General features: G+C 45.4%; 8 protein-coding genes across 8 annotated transcripts; 4 read left to right on the top strand and 4 right to left on the bottom strand.

The window, feature by feature from the left end:
• Nucleotides 1-122: 122 nt before the first annotated feature.
• SJAG_01033 (inorganic phosphate transporter) lies at nt 123-2608 on the bottom strand. The gene has a single exon (XM_002172267.2). It carries the CDS (start codon nt 2353-2355, stop codon nt 673-675), a length of 1683 nt encoding a protein of 560 aa, XP_002172303.1. The 5' UTR covers nt 2356-2608; the 3' UTR covers nt 123-672.
• Nucleotides 2609-3894: 1286 nt separating this feature from the next.
• Nucleotides 3895-5314, bottom strand: SJAG_01036 (1-acyldihydroxyacetone phosphate reductase; the record flags this gene model as incomplete). Its single annotated transcript, XM_002172268.2, has 1 exon — nt 3895-5314. The coding sequence occupies exon 1, from the start codon at nt 4987-4989 to the stop codon at nt 3895-3897; it is 1095 nt and encodes a 364-aa protein (XP_002172304.2). The 5' UTR covers nt 4990-5314.
• SJAG_05560 (hypothetical protein) lies at nt 4951-5890 on the top strand. The gene has a single exon (XM_011050671.1). The coding sequence runs from the start codon at nt 5501-5503 to the stop codon at nt 5873-5875; it is 375 nt and encodes a 124-aa protein (XP_011048973.1). The 5' UTR covers nt 4951-5500; the 3' UTR covers nt 5876-5890.
• Nucleotides 5248-6944, bottom strand: SJAG_01038 (thioredoxin family protein). Its single transcript, XM_002172269.2, has 2 exons — nt 6572-6944; nt 5248-6525 (listed from the first exon to the last, which is right to left on the bottom strand). Exons 1-2 carry the CDS (start codon nt 6851-6853, stop codon nt 6106-6108), a joined length of 702 nt encoding a protein of 233 aa, XP_002172305.1. The 5' UTR covers nt 6854-6944; the 3' UTR covers nt 5248-6105.
• A 164-nt stretch (nt 6945-7108) lies between these two features.
• Nucleotides 7109-10295, top strand: SJAG_01039 (retromer complex subunit Vps35). Its single transcript, XM_002172270.2, has 6 exons — nt 7109-7334; nt 7386-9034; nt 9084-9547; nt 9603-9660; nt 9706-9855; nt 9927-10295. Exons 2-6 carry the CDS (start codon nt 7418-7420, stop codon nt 10155-10157), a joined length of 2520 nt encoding a protein of 839 aa, XP_002172306.1. The 5' UTR covers nt 7109-7334; nt 7386-7417; the 3' UTR covers nt 10158-10295.
• Nucleotides 10296-10358: 63 nt separating this feature from the next.
• On the top strand, nt 10359-11914 carry SJAG_01040 (CMGC/DYRK/PRP4 protein kinase Prp4; the record flags this gene model as incomplete). Its single annotated transcript, XM_002172271.2, has 3 exons — nt 10359-10543; nt 10597-11411; nt 11463-11914. 3 exons carry the CDS (start codon nt 10359-10361, stop codon nt 11912-11914), a joined length of 1452 nt encoding a protein of 483 aa, XP_002172307.1.
• On the bottom strand, nt 11465-14123 carry SJAG_01042 (N-acetyltransferase). The gene has a single exon (XM_002172273.2). It carries the CDS (start codon nt 13938-13940, stop codon nt 13377-13379), a length of 564 nt encoding a protein of 187 aa, XP_002172309.2. The 5' UTR covers nt 13941-14123; the 3' UTR covers nt 11465-13376.
• On the top strand, nt 12300-13343 carry SJAG_01041 (tRNA dihydrouridine synthase Dus4; the record flags this gene model as incomplete). The annotated part of the gene is made up of 1 exon (XM_002172272.1): nt 12300-13343. One exon carries the CDS (start codon nt 12300-12302, stop codon nt 13341-13343), a length of 1044 nt encoding a protein of 347 aa, XP_002172308.1.
• Nucleotides 14124-14207: the final 84 nt, after the last annotated feature.

Here is a 14207-nt window from a genome sequence, read left to right as displayed (position 1 = left end):
AGCAATTGTTGCACAGACTAACAACCTGGCTCATCCTTGAACCATTCCGTTCCCCAAACGCAAACTCGCACCCTTCAACTACATCTTTTCACCGCCATTCACACTTCACAGTTCACACCAACTTTTCCTAATAAAAACCTTTGTTCTAATATTAATTCCTAAGAGCTCATCCTAGAGGTCTCCCTCAAAAAAACTCCTCAAGACCCATGCAAAAAAAAAGCGGTTTTTGGGCTTCAAAACTGAAATGAAACCAACATCAAAAATGCCCGAGGAGAGAAATATGTAAGTGTTTGTAAGATTTGCTGTTATAAATGTGTTGTTTGTGTTGTAAAGCTGAACAAACGTTCACCGGAAAGCATCCGTCGTCAGCCGAGGGATGGTCGAATAGAAATCAAAACAAAAGCAAAAAAAAAAAATACTGGGGGGAGCGGGGGGTGGGTAAGGTTTGGACAAGGACGCCGGTCAATAGAAAATGTAGGCACATCAGTGTGTTCTCAAAAATTTGGACTCGAAAGCGCCCATGCTCGGGTAAACGCATAAAGGGACGTTAGAAGGATTGAGTGGTTGCGAATAGCTTGTGTGTGCATGTGCGCGCGTGTGATCGCAGATTTGTGTTCGTTTTCGTATGTAGTAAATTATTAAACACGCACAGCAGTAAAGTGGCAACACAGATTAGATACCATCCCAGTACCAGGCGAAGCGGCGGTTGCTGCGCTTAGGTGCAATGCCAAGAAGCTCATCACGATCGATGGCCTCAGCATCACGCATCATAGTCTCGGGCAAGAGGAAGGCGAAGGGAATAGCAGCCCACATGCAACCGCAGAGGATCCACATGAGGTTACCCATGCCAATCTTGTCGGAAACGATGTTGAAACACAGGGAGGCAATAATGGCACCACACTTACCGCAAGCAGCAGAGACACCGTGAGCAGTACCGCGGACACGAGCAGGGAACACCTCAGCGGGGTACAAGAAAGTAGTGGCGTTGGGACCAAAGTTGGAGAAAAGTTGAGCAATGACGAAGCAGATGAAACGACCAGCGGTACTGATGCTGCCCCAGCTGCCAGCAAGAATAGCAAACATCAAACCCATGACAAAAAGACCTTGAAGTTGAATCCACTTACGACCAATCTTCTCGACGGTAAAGACAGTAATCCAGTAACCGGGCACATAACCAGCAATAGCAATGATCAAGTTACCACATGCGTTCTTCATCAGCTTGTGGTACTCGTTCTTACCAGTGGTGAAACCGATACTCTTAAGAATGACGGATTGGTTAAGGTTAATACCGTAGAAAGCAATGTCAAGCAAGAACCAGGAAACAGCACAAGAGATGAGAATCTTCAAGTGTCTCCACTCGCGGAAGTACTCAAAGAAACCACTGCTAGGTGCTTGGGGCTTGTCAATAGACTCGGTCTCGAAGTCAGCATCCAGCTTCTCGAGCTTAGCGGGGTCGCTGGACATGAACTCGGCACCATCTTGAGAGGTAGAGACATCACCCTTGTGTTCCTCAGCCAGGGCCTGAGCTTGACCCTTCTTGGTCATGTTGTTACGAGCACGAGACTCCTCGAAACTCTTAGCCTCCTTCATAGTGAGACGGGGGTACAAAACGGCAAGAGCAGGCACAAGCGACAAACCGATTTGCAGACGCCAGACACCCTCCAACTTGTGGTACTCGCCCTTCACGTTGAGAACGTGTTGGAAGATAGCCAACAGACAGATGGTAACAATAGCACCGACCAAGGTACCGAAACCTTGGTGAGCAAAGACAATAGACAGCAGCTTACCACGGCGGTTCAGCAGAGAACGCTCAGAGGTAATGGAAGCCGACATGGGGTAATCACCACCGATACCGACACCGAGGAAGAAACGCCAAACGAAGAGCCACATCATCTTGTTCGTAGCAGAGTGGATGTGATTTTGGGGAAGAGAGATACAGAGACAGGTAGCAACGATGACAATGATCATTTCCTTACCGTAGACGAATTTACGGCCCATGTAGTCACCGAAGAAACCAAAAAGAACCTGGCCAAAGACGTTACCAATGTTGGAGGCAGCGTTGACAAGACCACGGATACCAGAGGGATAGTGGGCATGGCCCTCAATACCACCCCAGTAAAGGAACTCGAGAATGGGCGTGACCAAGTTAATAATGAAAAGGTCGTAAGAATCAAGGAAGAATCCGGCACCGGCAAGGGCCAGAACCTTCAATTCACGTTTGGAGACGCCCAAACCTTTGATCTTCTTTTCTTCCTGCTCGACTTCTTCGAGCGTGCGGACGGGGCCCTCGTGGGCCACGGGGCCAGCGACCGAAAGGTCGCTGTGATTAGGATTGTCTATATAGGGCTGAGACATAGGTGCGATTGTTGCGCGAGTGTGTTGAAAGGAGTGTGCCTGTGTGCGTGAGGCTAGGACAGATGAATCTGTGCCGATAAAGTCTAGTGCTTGTGCTTGTATTCGTTCAGTCGACCAGCAGGAATTGCTCGTCAGCTCACGAATTGGCTGAGTCGAAAAGGAAACCACGAGGAACCGAATGGCGAGGGTGGCAGCCTTTATAGCAAATGTGCCAAACCTACCCTAACGATCACCAATGCATGCACACCGCCTTTGTTCGCAGTGGCCACCTCGTCCTTGCCTCGTGCGACAGGCGAAACCAGTGCTCATTGGCCAACGCCGATCTTAGGGTTTAAAGTGCCGAAGAACGACGCACCCTGCCCAATAAGCGCAGAGACGATTCGCCAATGACGCAACCAGCGCACCAATAAAAAGACGCTGTGCCATTTTAAGATCTAGCACTCCGCAGAAATGAAACTGCGCAAGCCAATCATCGACGAGGTGCGTCGAAAATAACGCCAGGGATGACGTCGCGTGCCAGCTTAAGTGGAGACGAGGAAACTGCGACGCGACTGCGATTCGTGCTTGGCACCAAAGAGCGACAGGTAAGCGAGAAGACGGCGAAGCAATCTTAGTGGGGTGCAACAGCCACAAGGCTATGCGACTCGACGTATGGTCGACATGGGGCAAATCGCACAGCAATTCTTAGCCAAACAGACGAGAGGAACAGCACAAACTGCACCAACAGATTCGTGAACATTCGACACAATCTCCCTAAGAAAAAAAATAAAATTCTGACGGGGCACAGAGGGGCCCTTTCCCAAAGCGGCGTTATCATCGTCTAGCGTGCTCGCTAGCTGATGATCCCGTGGGGTACGTCATCTTTCGCTAGCATGAGGTTCCAACACCCCGGGGATGTACTCGGCGATGGGAAACCAACGCATTCTGGAGATGACGGGGTTGGATGTGAACGGTCGTCGCACTTTCGCCAACCAGGGGCTCAAAATAAAACCTCGTGCTTATTCCCGGGACTTGCGGAGCGCAGTTTCAGACCGAGCTTCGGTAAACAAAAGGAACAGTCAAGCATGAGCACAGGGTTCGCAATTCATCACGTATAAGAGAAAGCAGCCGGTGGGCGGTGCACAGATTCGAGAGGGATGCGGCGCTGGTGAGTAGCTGGTGAGTAGAGTCTGCTTATACTGAATGTAAGCTGTTTAGCAAATGCATAGCGAATAAAATGACAATGCCCCAAGCTGGCTGTGCAGGCCCGTTCCGTAATGTGCAATCGGCTGTTTTTGTCTTTCGTAGACGAGTTTATGGAGTGCGTTGCGCTGGTTTCGAGATTAGAGTTTCGTGTTGTGATGAGTGAGGCCAAGACTTTCGTTTGGTTCCTGCTGGGTGTCTGTTAGGCTCCTGCCTGAGTTTTATTCTCACTTCGGTTACCCATTCCCGTTCTCCATTCACCGTTGCCCATTCCGATCTTCCACTGTTCGTTTCTCTTTAATCGTCATCGGCATTCGTGCCAATTCGTAGTTTCGACGTCCCTCGCGAACGACCCGCTCATTCACTGCCCCTGCCGATCATCACATCCTTGGGCATCTGAAACTTGCGACGCATGTACCCTGTGTAGATCTCAATGGGAAGCAGCGAGGAGAGATGGGCGAGCGAGGAGTAACTACCGCCCCAAATCTGGGCTGGCAGAAGACCCGGCCGAAACAATTGGTACCAGCGACCACGTCCCGTTATTTGGGGAAACACTTGGTCGGCATACTCTTCAGGAGTCATCGACGTCCGTCCCGTATGCTTGCGGGCATTAATTATGTCATCAATGTAGGGCCGATAAATACTGTCGGCAGGCAGCTGTTCTCGAGACAAACTGTTCGTGGGCTGCTCCGTAATGCGTGAACTAACACCGCCCGTCATTATGCTCATCACTTGAACACCAAACGGCGACAACTCGAGACGAAGCGTGTTGGTGTAGGCGAGCAAGGCAGCCTTTGTCGCGTTGTATGCAGAGCCAAAGACATACGGCACATAGGCAACAATCGAGTTGATATGCACGATTGTTCCCTGGGAAGCTAAGAGAAGATGCTGGAAGGCGCTGTTCATGCGGATCACTCCGAACAGGTTGACTTCCATCACCCGTTTCATTCGATCAATGTCGATGTCGAGTGCAGGCCCAACACAGGGCTGGCCCGCGTTGTTGATCAGCATGTCCAGACGCCCACCCGTTCTCGCACTCACTTTTTCCAAGACAGCTTGCACAGAGCCGTCACTGGTAACGTCGAGCACAAAAACTTCGATTCCTTCTTTGGCCAAGTTGTCCAGAGTCTCAAGACGTCGAGCAGAGGCAAACACGCGGAATCCCTCCCGGTGAAACTTGCGCGCCAACGCATTGCCTATACCGCCATACGAGCATCCCGTAATCAAAACCGTCTTCCTCTTGTCCACCTCGGTGGGCGATGAAGTGGGGGCCGTGTGGGCTGCAGAACGACGTGCAGTAGTAGCAGCGGTGGTAGAAGCCTCATCGAGGGCGGTGGTGGTAGCACTAGCATCTGTAGCTGAGCTCAGCAGTGCAGTATTACGCGTCTCATCGACGACACTCTCCCCAGCACGGCGACTATTCACGTCCCGTTCGTCAACGGGCCCAGCCATATTCAATAAAACAGGCGTAACTTATACTTGGCAAGAAGCAATGTTAGCACCTACGGCCTGTCTCGCGCGCAATCAAAGCAAACGACGAGGCTACCTCCGACCGACCCGGACATTTGAACACTGCGTTGATGAAAAACGCAGCAAATCAACATCCAATCCGGGAACACCCGAACTTATGCTACGCTACGAGTATGCTTTACTTACATTCTCAACAGGTGTGTCTCACACAGACCACTCTGAACCAACTGTATGTCGTTGGTGATCAATACGATATACTACCGTCTAACGAGTCGAACGGAGAAAAAATCCCGTCCTCTTCCTTCCTCTCCCGTATATATACGTTTTATAAAAAGCAGTCACATATTTTAGGGTAGGGTTCATCCGGCTTCCCGCGGGCGAAAACATAGCCCCTGCCTCGCACATAAGTAGGACTTGCAGGAGGGAAGAAAAGCGTAGAGCAAGGGCTAGTGTGTCTATCGAGCTGAGCGGCAATTGAGTGTTGATTGAAAGAATGTTGCGTCTTAAGCCTTCAAACGTGTCACTTCTCCGACTGGTTTGCCGGAAACCGTCGATCGCCGGAGTTACTGAACAACAGTACCAGCAGATGCTCGATTTGGCTGTTTTCCAACAGCCCTCCGAGCCCAAAGCTGCCCGTGCCATGATGGAAAAGGTGAACACCGGTGTGAATATCATCCACACACTCGAGGACGTTGAAATTCCGGCCGATACCAAACCCCTCCAACATCTCACGTTTCCCATCAGCGTTGAAGCCTACGAGGGCCATGCCGTGGAAAACATTGAGAACGAGCAGCCCACAAAGTGGGATCCCTTCACGCTCGACAGTCGTCATCACTCTACAAAGCCCTTCTTTGCTTGTCCAAAATAGATTCAGTAGAACTCATGGAGGGAGAAGGAGAGAAGGAGAGAAGAGGGGAGAAGAAGAGAATTTGTCTTGTATAGCGAAGAGGGAGAGAGGGAGGGTCCAAATGTGTATATGTGTATGACAACTGAACGCAACCAGTAAGCTTGGCGGGTGTTCTCGTGAGGACGGGCATGCTCAGACATCTACAGGGTTGTTTCCTCCCCCAGTTGCTGAGCCGCTTTGGTCTTCATTCCCTATTTCGTTTTAGCAGCGCCAGATTGACGCTTTTTCTTAGAATGCATCATGTTCAACAAGAAACCGCTGAAGACACCAACACCAATAGACATAACAATGTGAGGAATGCCTTTCGTTAAGTCTGTGTACTTCTTCAAGACAATGCCGATCACTTTGTACAACGGGGCCAAGGGTCCACCGATGGAAAAGAAACCATCGCGCTTGTTAAATTGCGTGAACTTTGCAGACGTGTACAGATCACGAAGAAGTTTATGAGTCAAGAACTCAAAGGGAAGAACACGGAACTCCGTGTTGTTCACAATGTACAAAATGTTGGGAAGCTTCGTTACAAGCAGACGTGTACTCGTCATCAGATTCTCTTCCGCGTAAACACGAGCAAAATGGAGCTCAGTAATGTTAGAGAGTTGGTGGGACATGTCCTGTGATGTAGTTAGTATGCCATCTTCTTTCTCATTTCTCTCTTACATTCATCAAAGCCCTCACAAAAGGGCACACGGGACAGTTGCTCGTCGTAAGCTCCACAATCCAGTTTCCTTTACCCAAAACAGAATTCCAGTTTGAGTCAGAAACGTTCTGAATAAGAGAATCATCAAAAATACACGTGGGATTCACATCACGCACAGTCCAATTGTAGCCAGTGTTGGATAACCATTTCTCGCCTTCTGCCGCATCCCCAGAGCAATTCACATATGCAGAAACGACAGTAACGAACGTAAAAAAACCAAGAAACACCCGTGAAAGGTACATGTTGTCTACGTGAGAGGGTGTTGCTCGCGTGGTAACTAGGGTGTGCCCATACGTCTTCTCAGTCTATATATATACATCAGGTCGGCCTTTATCAGAGACCTTCTTTAGCGCGGTATCGCTCGCATCCCTGTCGGTAACCCCTTGCACGTTGCGATAAGAAGATAAGCTTAAACGATTTCTCACTTCCTTCCAATGACATCATTATTAGAGCAAGAAATAAGCATTCACGTGCTAATTAAGCTCGCCGTGCAGATCTCCACTTCAAAGGGTCGCAGCTGTTCAACGAACGTAGCCTTTGCCTAATCCTCTTGCTTGCGTGTGCTCGTTCAGTTCACGATTTACACTAACGCCTTGTCACTCTTTAGTACTCAATTGTAACTGTAGACACTAGATTTTTTGTGTGTTGGTTTCCTTAGTCCTTGTGTGAACGTTCTAGCTTCCTTCTACCTCGTTTCGTTTTCTAAACTTTAGTATACTAGATGTACGAACTCTGTGCAAATAATTCACTCAACACATACTGACCGTCTTTCAGATTTCCTCTGCTATAACATCCTTTAATCAGAAATGAGTCATCCTCCCCCTCCTGCTGCGACGTATGTCGAAGCAATTGCCCGTCCTCTGGAGGAATCACTTGCAATATGTAAGAAAAATATTGCGTTGATGTACAAACATCTCGACAATTATCGGTTTATGGAGGCTTTCCGTTATTGCAGCAAGAGTCTTCAGGAGATGCGAAATGACATTCTGTCCCCAAAACAGTACTACGAGCTGTACATGCTTGTTTCAGAATCGTTGCGTGTGTTGTCGAGAGCATTACTAGATGCTCATCTGAACGGCTCTCATAACCTGTTGGACTTGTACGAGCTTGTGCAGTATGCAGGCACTGTCATTCCACGCCTATACTTGATGATTACGGTCGGCGGCGCCTACGTAGAAAGCCCAGATGCATCTGTAAGAGACGTAATATCGGACATGCTCGACATGAGCAGGGGTGTTCAACACCCTCTACGCGGCTTGTTCCTTCGGCACTTCCTTCTCACGCAAACGCGAAGAGGACTTGTGCAGCTTACGGACAACAAAAATGATGACGAAAAGCCCACGAAATGCACAATCACTGATGCCTTGGATTTTCTGATTCCAAACTTTATTGAGATGAACAAGCTTTGGGTACGGATGCAGCATTTAGGACCCATAAAGGAGTATGCGAAGCGGTTACAGGAACGAAATGAGCTTAAAGTTCTCATTGGCACAAACCTTGTTCGCATTTCTCAACTTAATGAGCTGACACTGGATCTATACCGCAACAAGGTTTTGCCTGCGATTATTGAGCAGATTGTAGAGTGTCGGGATGCTTTAGCACAGGAGTATTTGATGGAGGTGATTTGTCAGGTTTTTCCTGACAGCAAGCATTTGCACACACTCGATATTTATTTCAATACCCTGCTAAAACTGTCACCTAATGTGAACGTTACCCAAATTACTGTCTCCATGATTGACCGTATCACTTCTTATGTTCAACGAGAAGCAGACAACCTTTCCGACACTGAATCTATCATCAGCACACTGAAGGAGACGTCTTTAGAGGAGTCCCCGAAAACCGAACCAGCTCTCACGTCCCCTGGCGCTCTTGTAATTCCCGCAGAGCTGAACATTCCCGAACTATTTTGGACTCATGTTATCGCCGTTTTAAGTCAGCGTTCAGAGCTGTCTTTGGAAAACGTAGTTCAAACTTTAACGAGTTTATTGACCTTCTTTTTAGTGTGTTATCCGGGTGAGCTTAATTATGCCGACCGTGTCTTTCAGTACATTACTGAACAGCTGATAAACCAACCATCGGTACAACAGTATCTCAAAGACAAACATGTCCAGTCGCGTTTATGCAAACTTTTTACTTTGCCTATAACAACCTTGTCCAGTTTCTCTGCATGCCTTAGTCTTCCGAACTATATGCCTGTTTTGAAGTGCCAATCAGACGATCTTCGTCACAGCATTGCCAAAATGGTGCTAGAAAACATTTTGGAGAAAGAGCAAATTATTTCTGACTTGGAAGAAGTGAAAGAAGTTCTTAATCTCATGTCAATGGTGATTGAATACGATGCAGACAAGAACTTTTATGACCTTGAGAACGTTCCTCGTCTTGTACATTATTTGAAGAATGACGATCCTCAACTTCAATATCAGGTGCGATCTTTACTGCTTGCTAGATAACATTGTACTAACGTCTCATTAGATTCTTTGTTGCGTAAAGCAAACATTTGTTAAGGCGGGTGAGAATGCTAGAATAATTCTACCAGTGGTTATAAACAAATGCATTGTTCTCGTCCGAGAGTTCCGTCTATTTAAGTGTATGGATTGGAAAGAAAAAGTTTCCGATCTTTGGAAATTCGTAAACCAGTGCATTTCCTTCCTTTACACATCGGCGGACTCGTCAGATTTGGCCTTTTCTCTTTATTTGTTTGCTGCCGAAACAGCAGACAAGGAGAATTATCCGGAGTTCGCTTATGAGTTTATTTCATCGGCCTTTTCGATATACGAAGAATCGGTCATTGACTCCAGACTTCAGTTCCAACAATTAACGACAATAATATCTGTGCTCCAACAAACACGGAATTTCTCTACAGATGATTATGATACACTGATAACGAAAGTTACACTCTACGCCTCGAAGCTTCTTAAGAAGCCTGACCAGTGCAGGTACTTATTTACACAACTTTATCGTTTGGTCTCCTTGTCTTCTAACCGCTTATAGGGGTATCTATCTCGCGAGTCACTTATGGTGGCAGACGCACGAGTCGGAAGAGGATAAGGTAAGGATGCATTTCTGCTTATTCTTTTTTAACTAACACATTTAGCAACCATTCTGTGACGCAAAACGTGTCCTTGAATGTCTACAGAAAAGCTTAAAGATTGCTGATGCTTGCATGGACCAAGTAACCAGCACTAAGCTATTTATCAATATACTCGCGTATTATTTTTACTTCTATGAACAACAATGTGAATCGGTACGTTTTTATCCTCCAGAAATTAATGCATTTCAATGTTGTGAATGTTCGACTAACACTCGGTGCCGCAGATCATTCCAAAGCACATTAACGGCCTCATAGACTTGACGGAACAAAACTTTAGAAATCTTGTCAGTGCAGCCAGCAATGACATTTTGTTGGATAGCACCGCATGTGCTAGTGCTATATGGGAGACACCTCAAAACCAAGGCATTGATGCTTTGCGTGGATACCTTGAGCGTACCATTGCTTATGCTGAAAGCCGCACTGATGAGGAGAGATGGTCTGCTGTGTTTCAATGATCCTATTTAATCCTTTAAATCAATGAAAAGTGAATACGAATTTGTTTTATGAATACGTTTAGCTGGGTAAGGGTAGTGCACCTTCGCTGGTGAGGACCTGAATTAAAGCTTTGTCAAGAGAATACTCGCAGCGTGTGTTCTTCGCCATTCGACGGGTTTACGGATACATTAAAGTAGTGATTACAAACGTTTGTGACTAGAATGTCTGAAGCTAAGTTGACAGAAGATGAGATTATAGAGCAAAGACGACTTCGTCGCAGGCAGATTTTGTTGAAATACCAAAACGTCCAGCAAGCCGGTGAGAAAAGCACTGTAACGGATAATTCAGTATTGCAAAGTAAGCAGCCAGTGATTGGAAGTGAGGAGAAACAGTCGTTGAAGAGACCGTTATTCAAGGACGATGAATTTGTGCATAGTAATGATTCAAAATCCCTCATAGTGAACGGAATGAAGCACAAAACGATCAGACTAATGCTCAACAACAACCTCGCGATGAAGGTAAAAGTGAACCGGCTTTGAAGAAGGCAAAAACGATCGTCAAGGAAGATGATGATGATGACGAAGAAGAAGAAGAAGACGATATGTTTGCGGACACACCGACGAGAAAGACTAAACACCGCAAAGAAGCATCCTCTGATGTTGCTGTAACACGGAAATTTGGTGTTATGGAGGATGTTTGGGATGATCTTGAAGGTTACTATAAAGTAGTCCTTCTTGAAGAGCTCGACGGACGTTATGTTGTGCAGTCTAACTTAGGAAAAGGTGTGTTCTCTTCCGTTGTGAAGGTTCTCGATCAAAAAACGGGCAAGCTTTTCGCTGTCAAAATAATCCGTAACAACGAAACGATGTACAAGGCTGGTTTGAAAGAAATTTCAATCTTTGAACGTTTGAAGCAAGCTGATGAAAATAACAGTCAAACGATTGTACACTACGAGCGAAACTTTATGCATAAGCATCACCTGTGCATGGTTTTTGAAATGCTCAGTCTTAACTTGCGAGACATTTTAAAAAAGTTTGGACGAGGAGTTGGTCTTAACATCAAAGCAGTGCGTGTATATGCTTACCAAATGTTTAAGGCGTTAATATTGCTGAAAAAGTGCAATATATTGCATGCTGACATTAAGCCGGATAATATGCTCGTAAACGAAAAACGAAACCTTGTTAAAATATGCGATCTTGGTTCAGCCTCTGACGCCTCAGAAAACGAGATTACTCCTTACCTCGTGAGTCGGTTTTATCGAGCACCAGAAATCAGTGAGTTTTAATTCCTTAATATCGAGGGCATTACTAACCGAAAACCTTTAGTTCTTGGAATTCCTTATTCATTTCCAATAGACATATGGAGTGTTGCATGTTCTATTTTTGAACTATATACGGGTCATATTTTGTTTGCCGGTCGTTCTAACAACCAGATGCTAAAACAGATGATGGAATGTAAAGGACACTTTAGTCATAAAGTGCTGAAACGTGGTCAATTTACTAACGATCACTTTGACGAGCATTACAATTTTATCAGCGTAGAGATTGATCCTATAACAGGAAGGGAAATACGAAAACCCATGAATTTTGTGAAACCCACGAATGATTTGAAATCTAGGGTCCGCGAAACTCCAACATCGACACCACAGGAAGGTGTAATTCAAAATGATTTGGTTCTTCTCTTGGATCGTTGTCTTGAACTCAATCCTGAAAAACGATTGACACCAGAAGAAGCGCTGGAGCAGCCCTTTTTTAAAAATGCCAGCCTGTTTCGGTAAACACAAAACATGTCTGCTCTTCTATTACTACCTTTCCAAAAGCTCTGTTAGTCCACGAGCTGTTGTTCTAAAATCAGGTTCATGATATTTCGAAAATAACCGGAAAACAATTCTCATCCAAAATGTTTTTTTCGTCTCACTACGGTGAATTTACGCCCCTCTTTTGAAATCTATAAACTTATAGCTACTAACTACTCTTTCACATCCTGTTCTTCATCTCCTCTGTGTTTTTCATCCACCGTACCACAGACGTTGACTGTTTGTGATATCGGCGATTGGACCAAAGGAAGGGTAGTTGTCACTTACTGGAGTACTTTTCTTTGACGATTTGTGGTTTTTTGTATATACTTTTATTAAATCTGTCCGGTTTTTGGGTTTTTTTGGGATGCGTGAAGAAAAGTATAATCCAGTCAAAATTTTTGAATTACACAAGAATGAACGACCAGTATTCATAGCAGCGCCTATGGTCCGCTACTCAAAGCTTCCGTTTCGCCAATTGGTTCGTGACTATAATGCGGATATCGTTTACACACCTATGATACTTGCAAAAGAGTTTCTGCATCCAGAAGGCAGATACTTTGATTTTTCCACGAATGAAAAGGACCGGTCCCTTGTGGTTCAGTTTGGAGTTGAAGACCCTGTAATTTTGGCACAAGCTTCTGAAATCGTTGCTCCGTATACTGATGCAATTGGTATAAATTGTGGGTGTCCACAACCTTGGGCTATCCAAGAGGGTATAGGTTCTGCGTTGTTGAAACAGCCTCAGAAAGTGCATGAATTAGTTCGTTCCGTCAAGTCTGCCTTGGGAGAGACTTTTTGTGTTGAGGTTAAAATTCGTCTTGACAATGATCTCGAAAAAACTCGACAGCTGATGCAGACAGCTGAGCGTGCAGGAGCCGACTTTATTACGGTCCACGGAAGACGTCGTGCGGACAGATCCTCATTTCCAGTGGATTTGGAAGCTATTCGTAGTGTCCGTCCTTGCGTCTCAATACCAGTTGTTGCAAATGGCGATGTGAATGACCTCGACACGGGTCTCAAAATTGCAGAATACACAAACACAGACGGTGTTATGTCTGCTCGTGGACTCATGGAAAACCCTGCGTTGTTTGCCGGGTACACTTCTACTCCTTGGGGATGTGTTGAAAAGTTCGTTGCTTATGCTACAGGCTACTCGCTCAATTTTCAATTATTTGAACATCACTTGATGACTATGATGGGCAAAATGACAACCAAGAGAGAACGCATGCAAGTTCCCTCTGAGAGCTATGCTAGTGTTATAGACTGGCTTGACGAAACATTTGTTTTACGCCGACCGGGGGAAACTGAATTTGGTACTACAATCGAGCCGGTGAGAAGGGATGCAAATGGTTTAGTGTCTTCGGAAATAGTGACAGATGATGGCTCAATTGAAACTGAATTGGATTAGCACTTCCTTTTTTTTTAAAAGAACTTTCTTGATCTATTTTGGTGCTTTTAACTCAAATAAATGTTGCAAGACGCCATTATAAGCAACGATCTTTCGTCCGGTGTCGCGAAAACCGTTATGTTTTGCAACTCGTATACTGGCTTCGTTTCCTACCATGGGATCTACCATTAGATAGCTAAACTCTTTTTCCCAAGCAAAGGCAATAACTCTTGCCAAGCATTCGCTAGCAATTCCTAGTCCCCAAAACTCTGGATCTACCTCAAAAAACAAGGAACCTCTAGTTGATGCAGGACTATCCCTTTCCAATCCTACATTGCCGATGTAAGTTTGTATACCTGTAAACTTTTGGAATCGCTCCGTCGTATAAATTCCAAAAACCCATCGCTTTCTGCGTTTGCTGTAGGCATCATCAATATAGTGATGGAACATGGACCGGCATTTACCGCGTGAAGTTATTGTTCCATACAGCTGTGTGCTCGAAACCAGAGGATTTGACTTTATTTTTGTGATTTGATCAAAGTCTTCTTCACGAACTGGTGTCATTAAATCAAATCGAGGAGTGCTTAAAATAACGGTATCCATTTTTCTTTCCAACATAACGGTTTATGGTAATATTAATGCCTTTTAAACAATACTTTTTACGGTCAGTTTTTAGCCCGTAGGCGAAATTGTATACTGCAACTAATGTAAGGCCGATGCAGCCTAAAATTGTAATTATTGGTGGATGAATTAAAAAAGTAAAAAAGAACGGAAAAAACAGCAAATAAAAAATTTACATAGCGGACATTTAAAGCACGGAAGAGGAGAAGTGTAAGTTAAAAGGTCATTCATCATTAGTTGCGTCTCAGTAATTTAAAGTCAATT

Source organism: Schizosaccharomyces japonicus (genome assembly GCF_000149845.2).
Source record: "Schizosaccharomyces japonicus yFS275 unplaced genomic scaffold supercont5.1, whole genome shotgun sequence".
In the NCBI taxonomy this organism is placed as follows: domain Eukaryota; kingdom Fungi; phylum Ascomycota; class Schizosaccharomycetes; order Schizosaccharomycetales; family Schizosaccharomycetaceae; genus Schizosaccharomyces; species Schizosaccharomyces japonicus.
Note: the sequence above shows the minus strand (reverse complement) of the source record. Positions and strands in the feature narration are given on the sequence as shown.

What these genes read in the sequence shown, in the direction of transcription:
- SJAG_01033 (XM_002172267.2), bottom strand. Translation starts at nt 2,355, where the DNA reads ATGTCTCAGCCCTATATAGACAATCCTAATCACAGCGACCTTTCGGTC.
- SJAG_05560 (XM_011050671.1), top strand. Translation starts at nt 5,501, where the DNA reads ATGTTGCGTCTTAAGCCTTCAAACGTGTCACTTCTCCGACTGGTTTGC.
- SJAG_01038 (XM_002172269.2), bottom strand. Translation starts at nt 6,853, where the DNA reads ATGTACCTTTCACGGGTGTTTCTTGGTTTTTTTACGTTCGTTACTGTC. An exon ending in TTGTGAGGGCTTTGATGAAT is followed by an intron (nt 6,526 to 6,571) that starts GTAAGAGAGAAA and finishes ACTACATCACAG; the next exon opens with GACATGTCCCACCAACTCTC.
- SJAG_01039 (XM_002172270.2), top strand. Translation starts at nt 7,418, where the DNA reads ATGAGTCATCCTCCCCCTCCTGCTGCGACGTATGTCGAAGCAATTGCC. An exon ending in ATCCTCAACTTCAATATCAG is followed by an intron (nt 9,035 to 9,083) that starts GTGCGATCTTTA and finishes ACGTCTCATTAG; the next exon opens with ATTCTTTGTTGCGTAAAGCA. An exon ending in AAGAAGCCTGACCAGTGCAG is followed by an intron (nt 9,548 to 9,602) that starts GTACTTATTTAC and finishes AACCGCTTATAG; the next exon opens with GGGTATCTATCTCGCGAGTC.
- SJAG_01042 (XM_002172273.2), bottom strand. Translation starts at nt 13,940, where the DNA reads ATGTTGGAAAGAAAAATGGATACCGTTATTTTAAGCACTCCTCGATTT.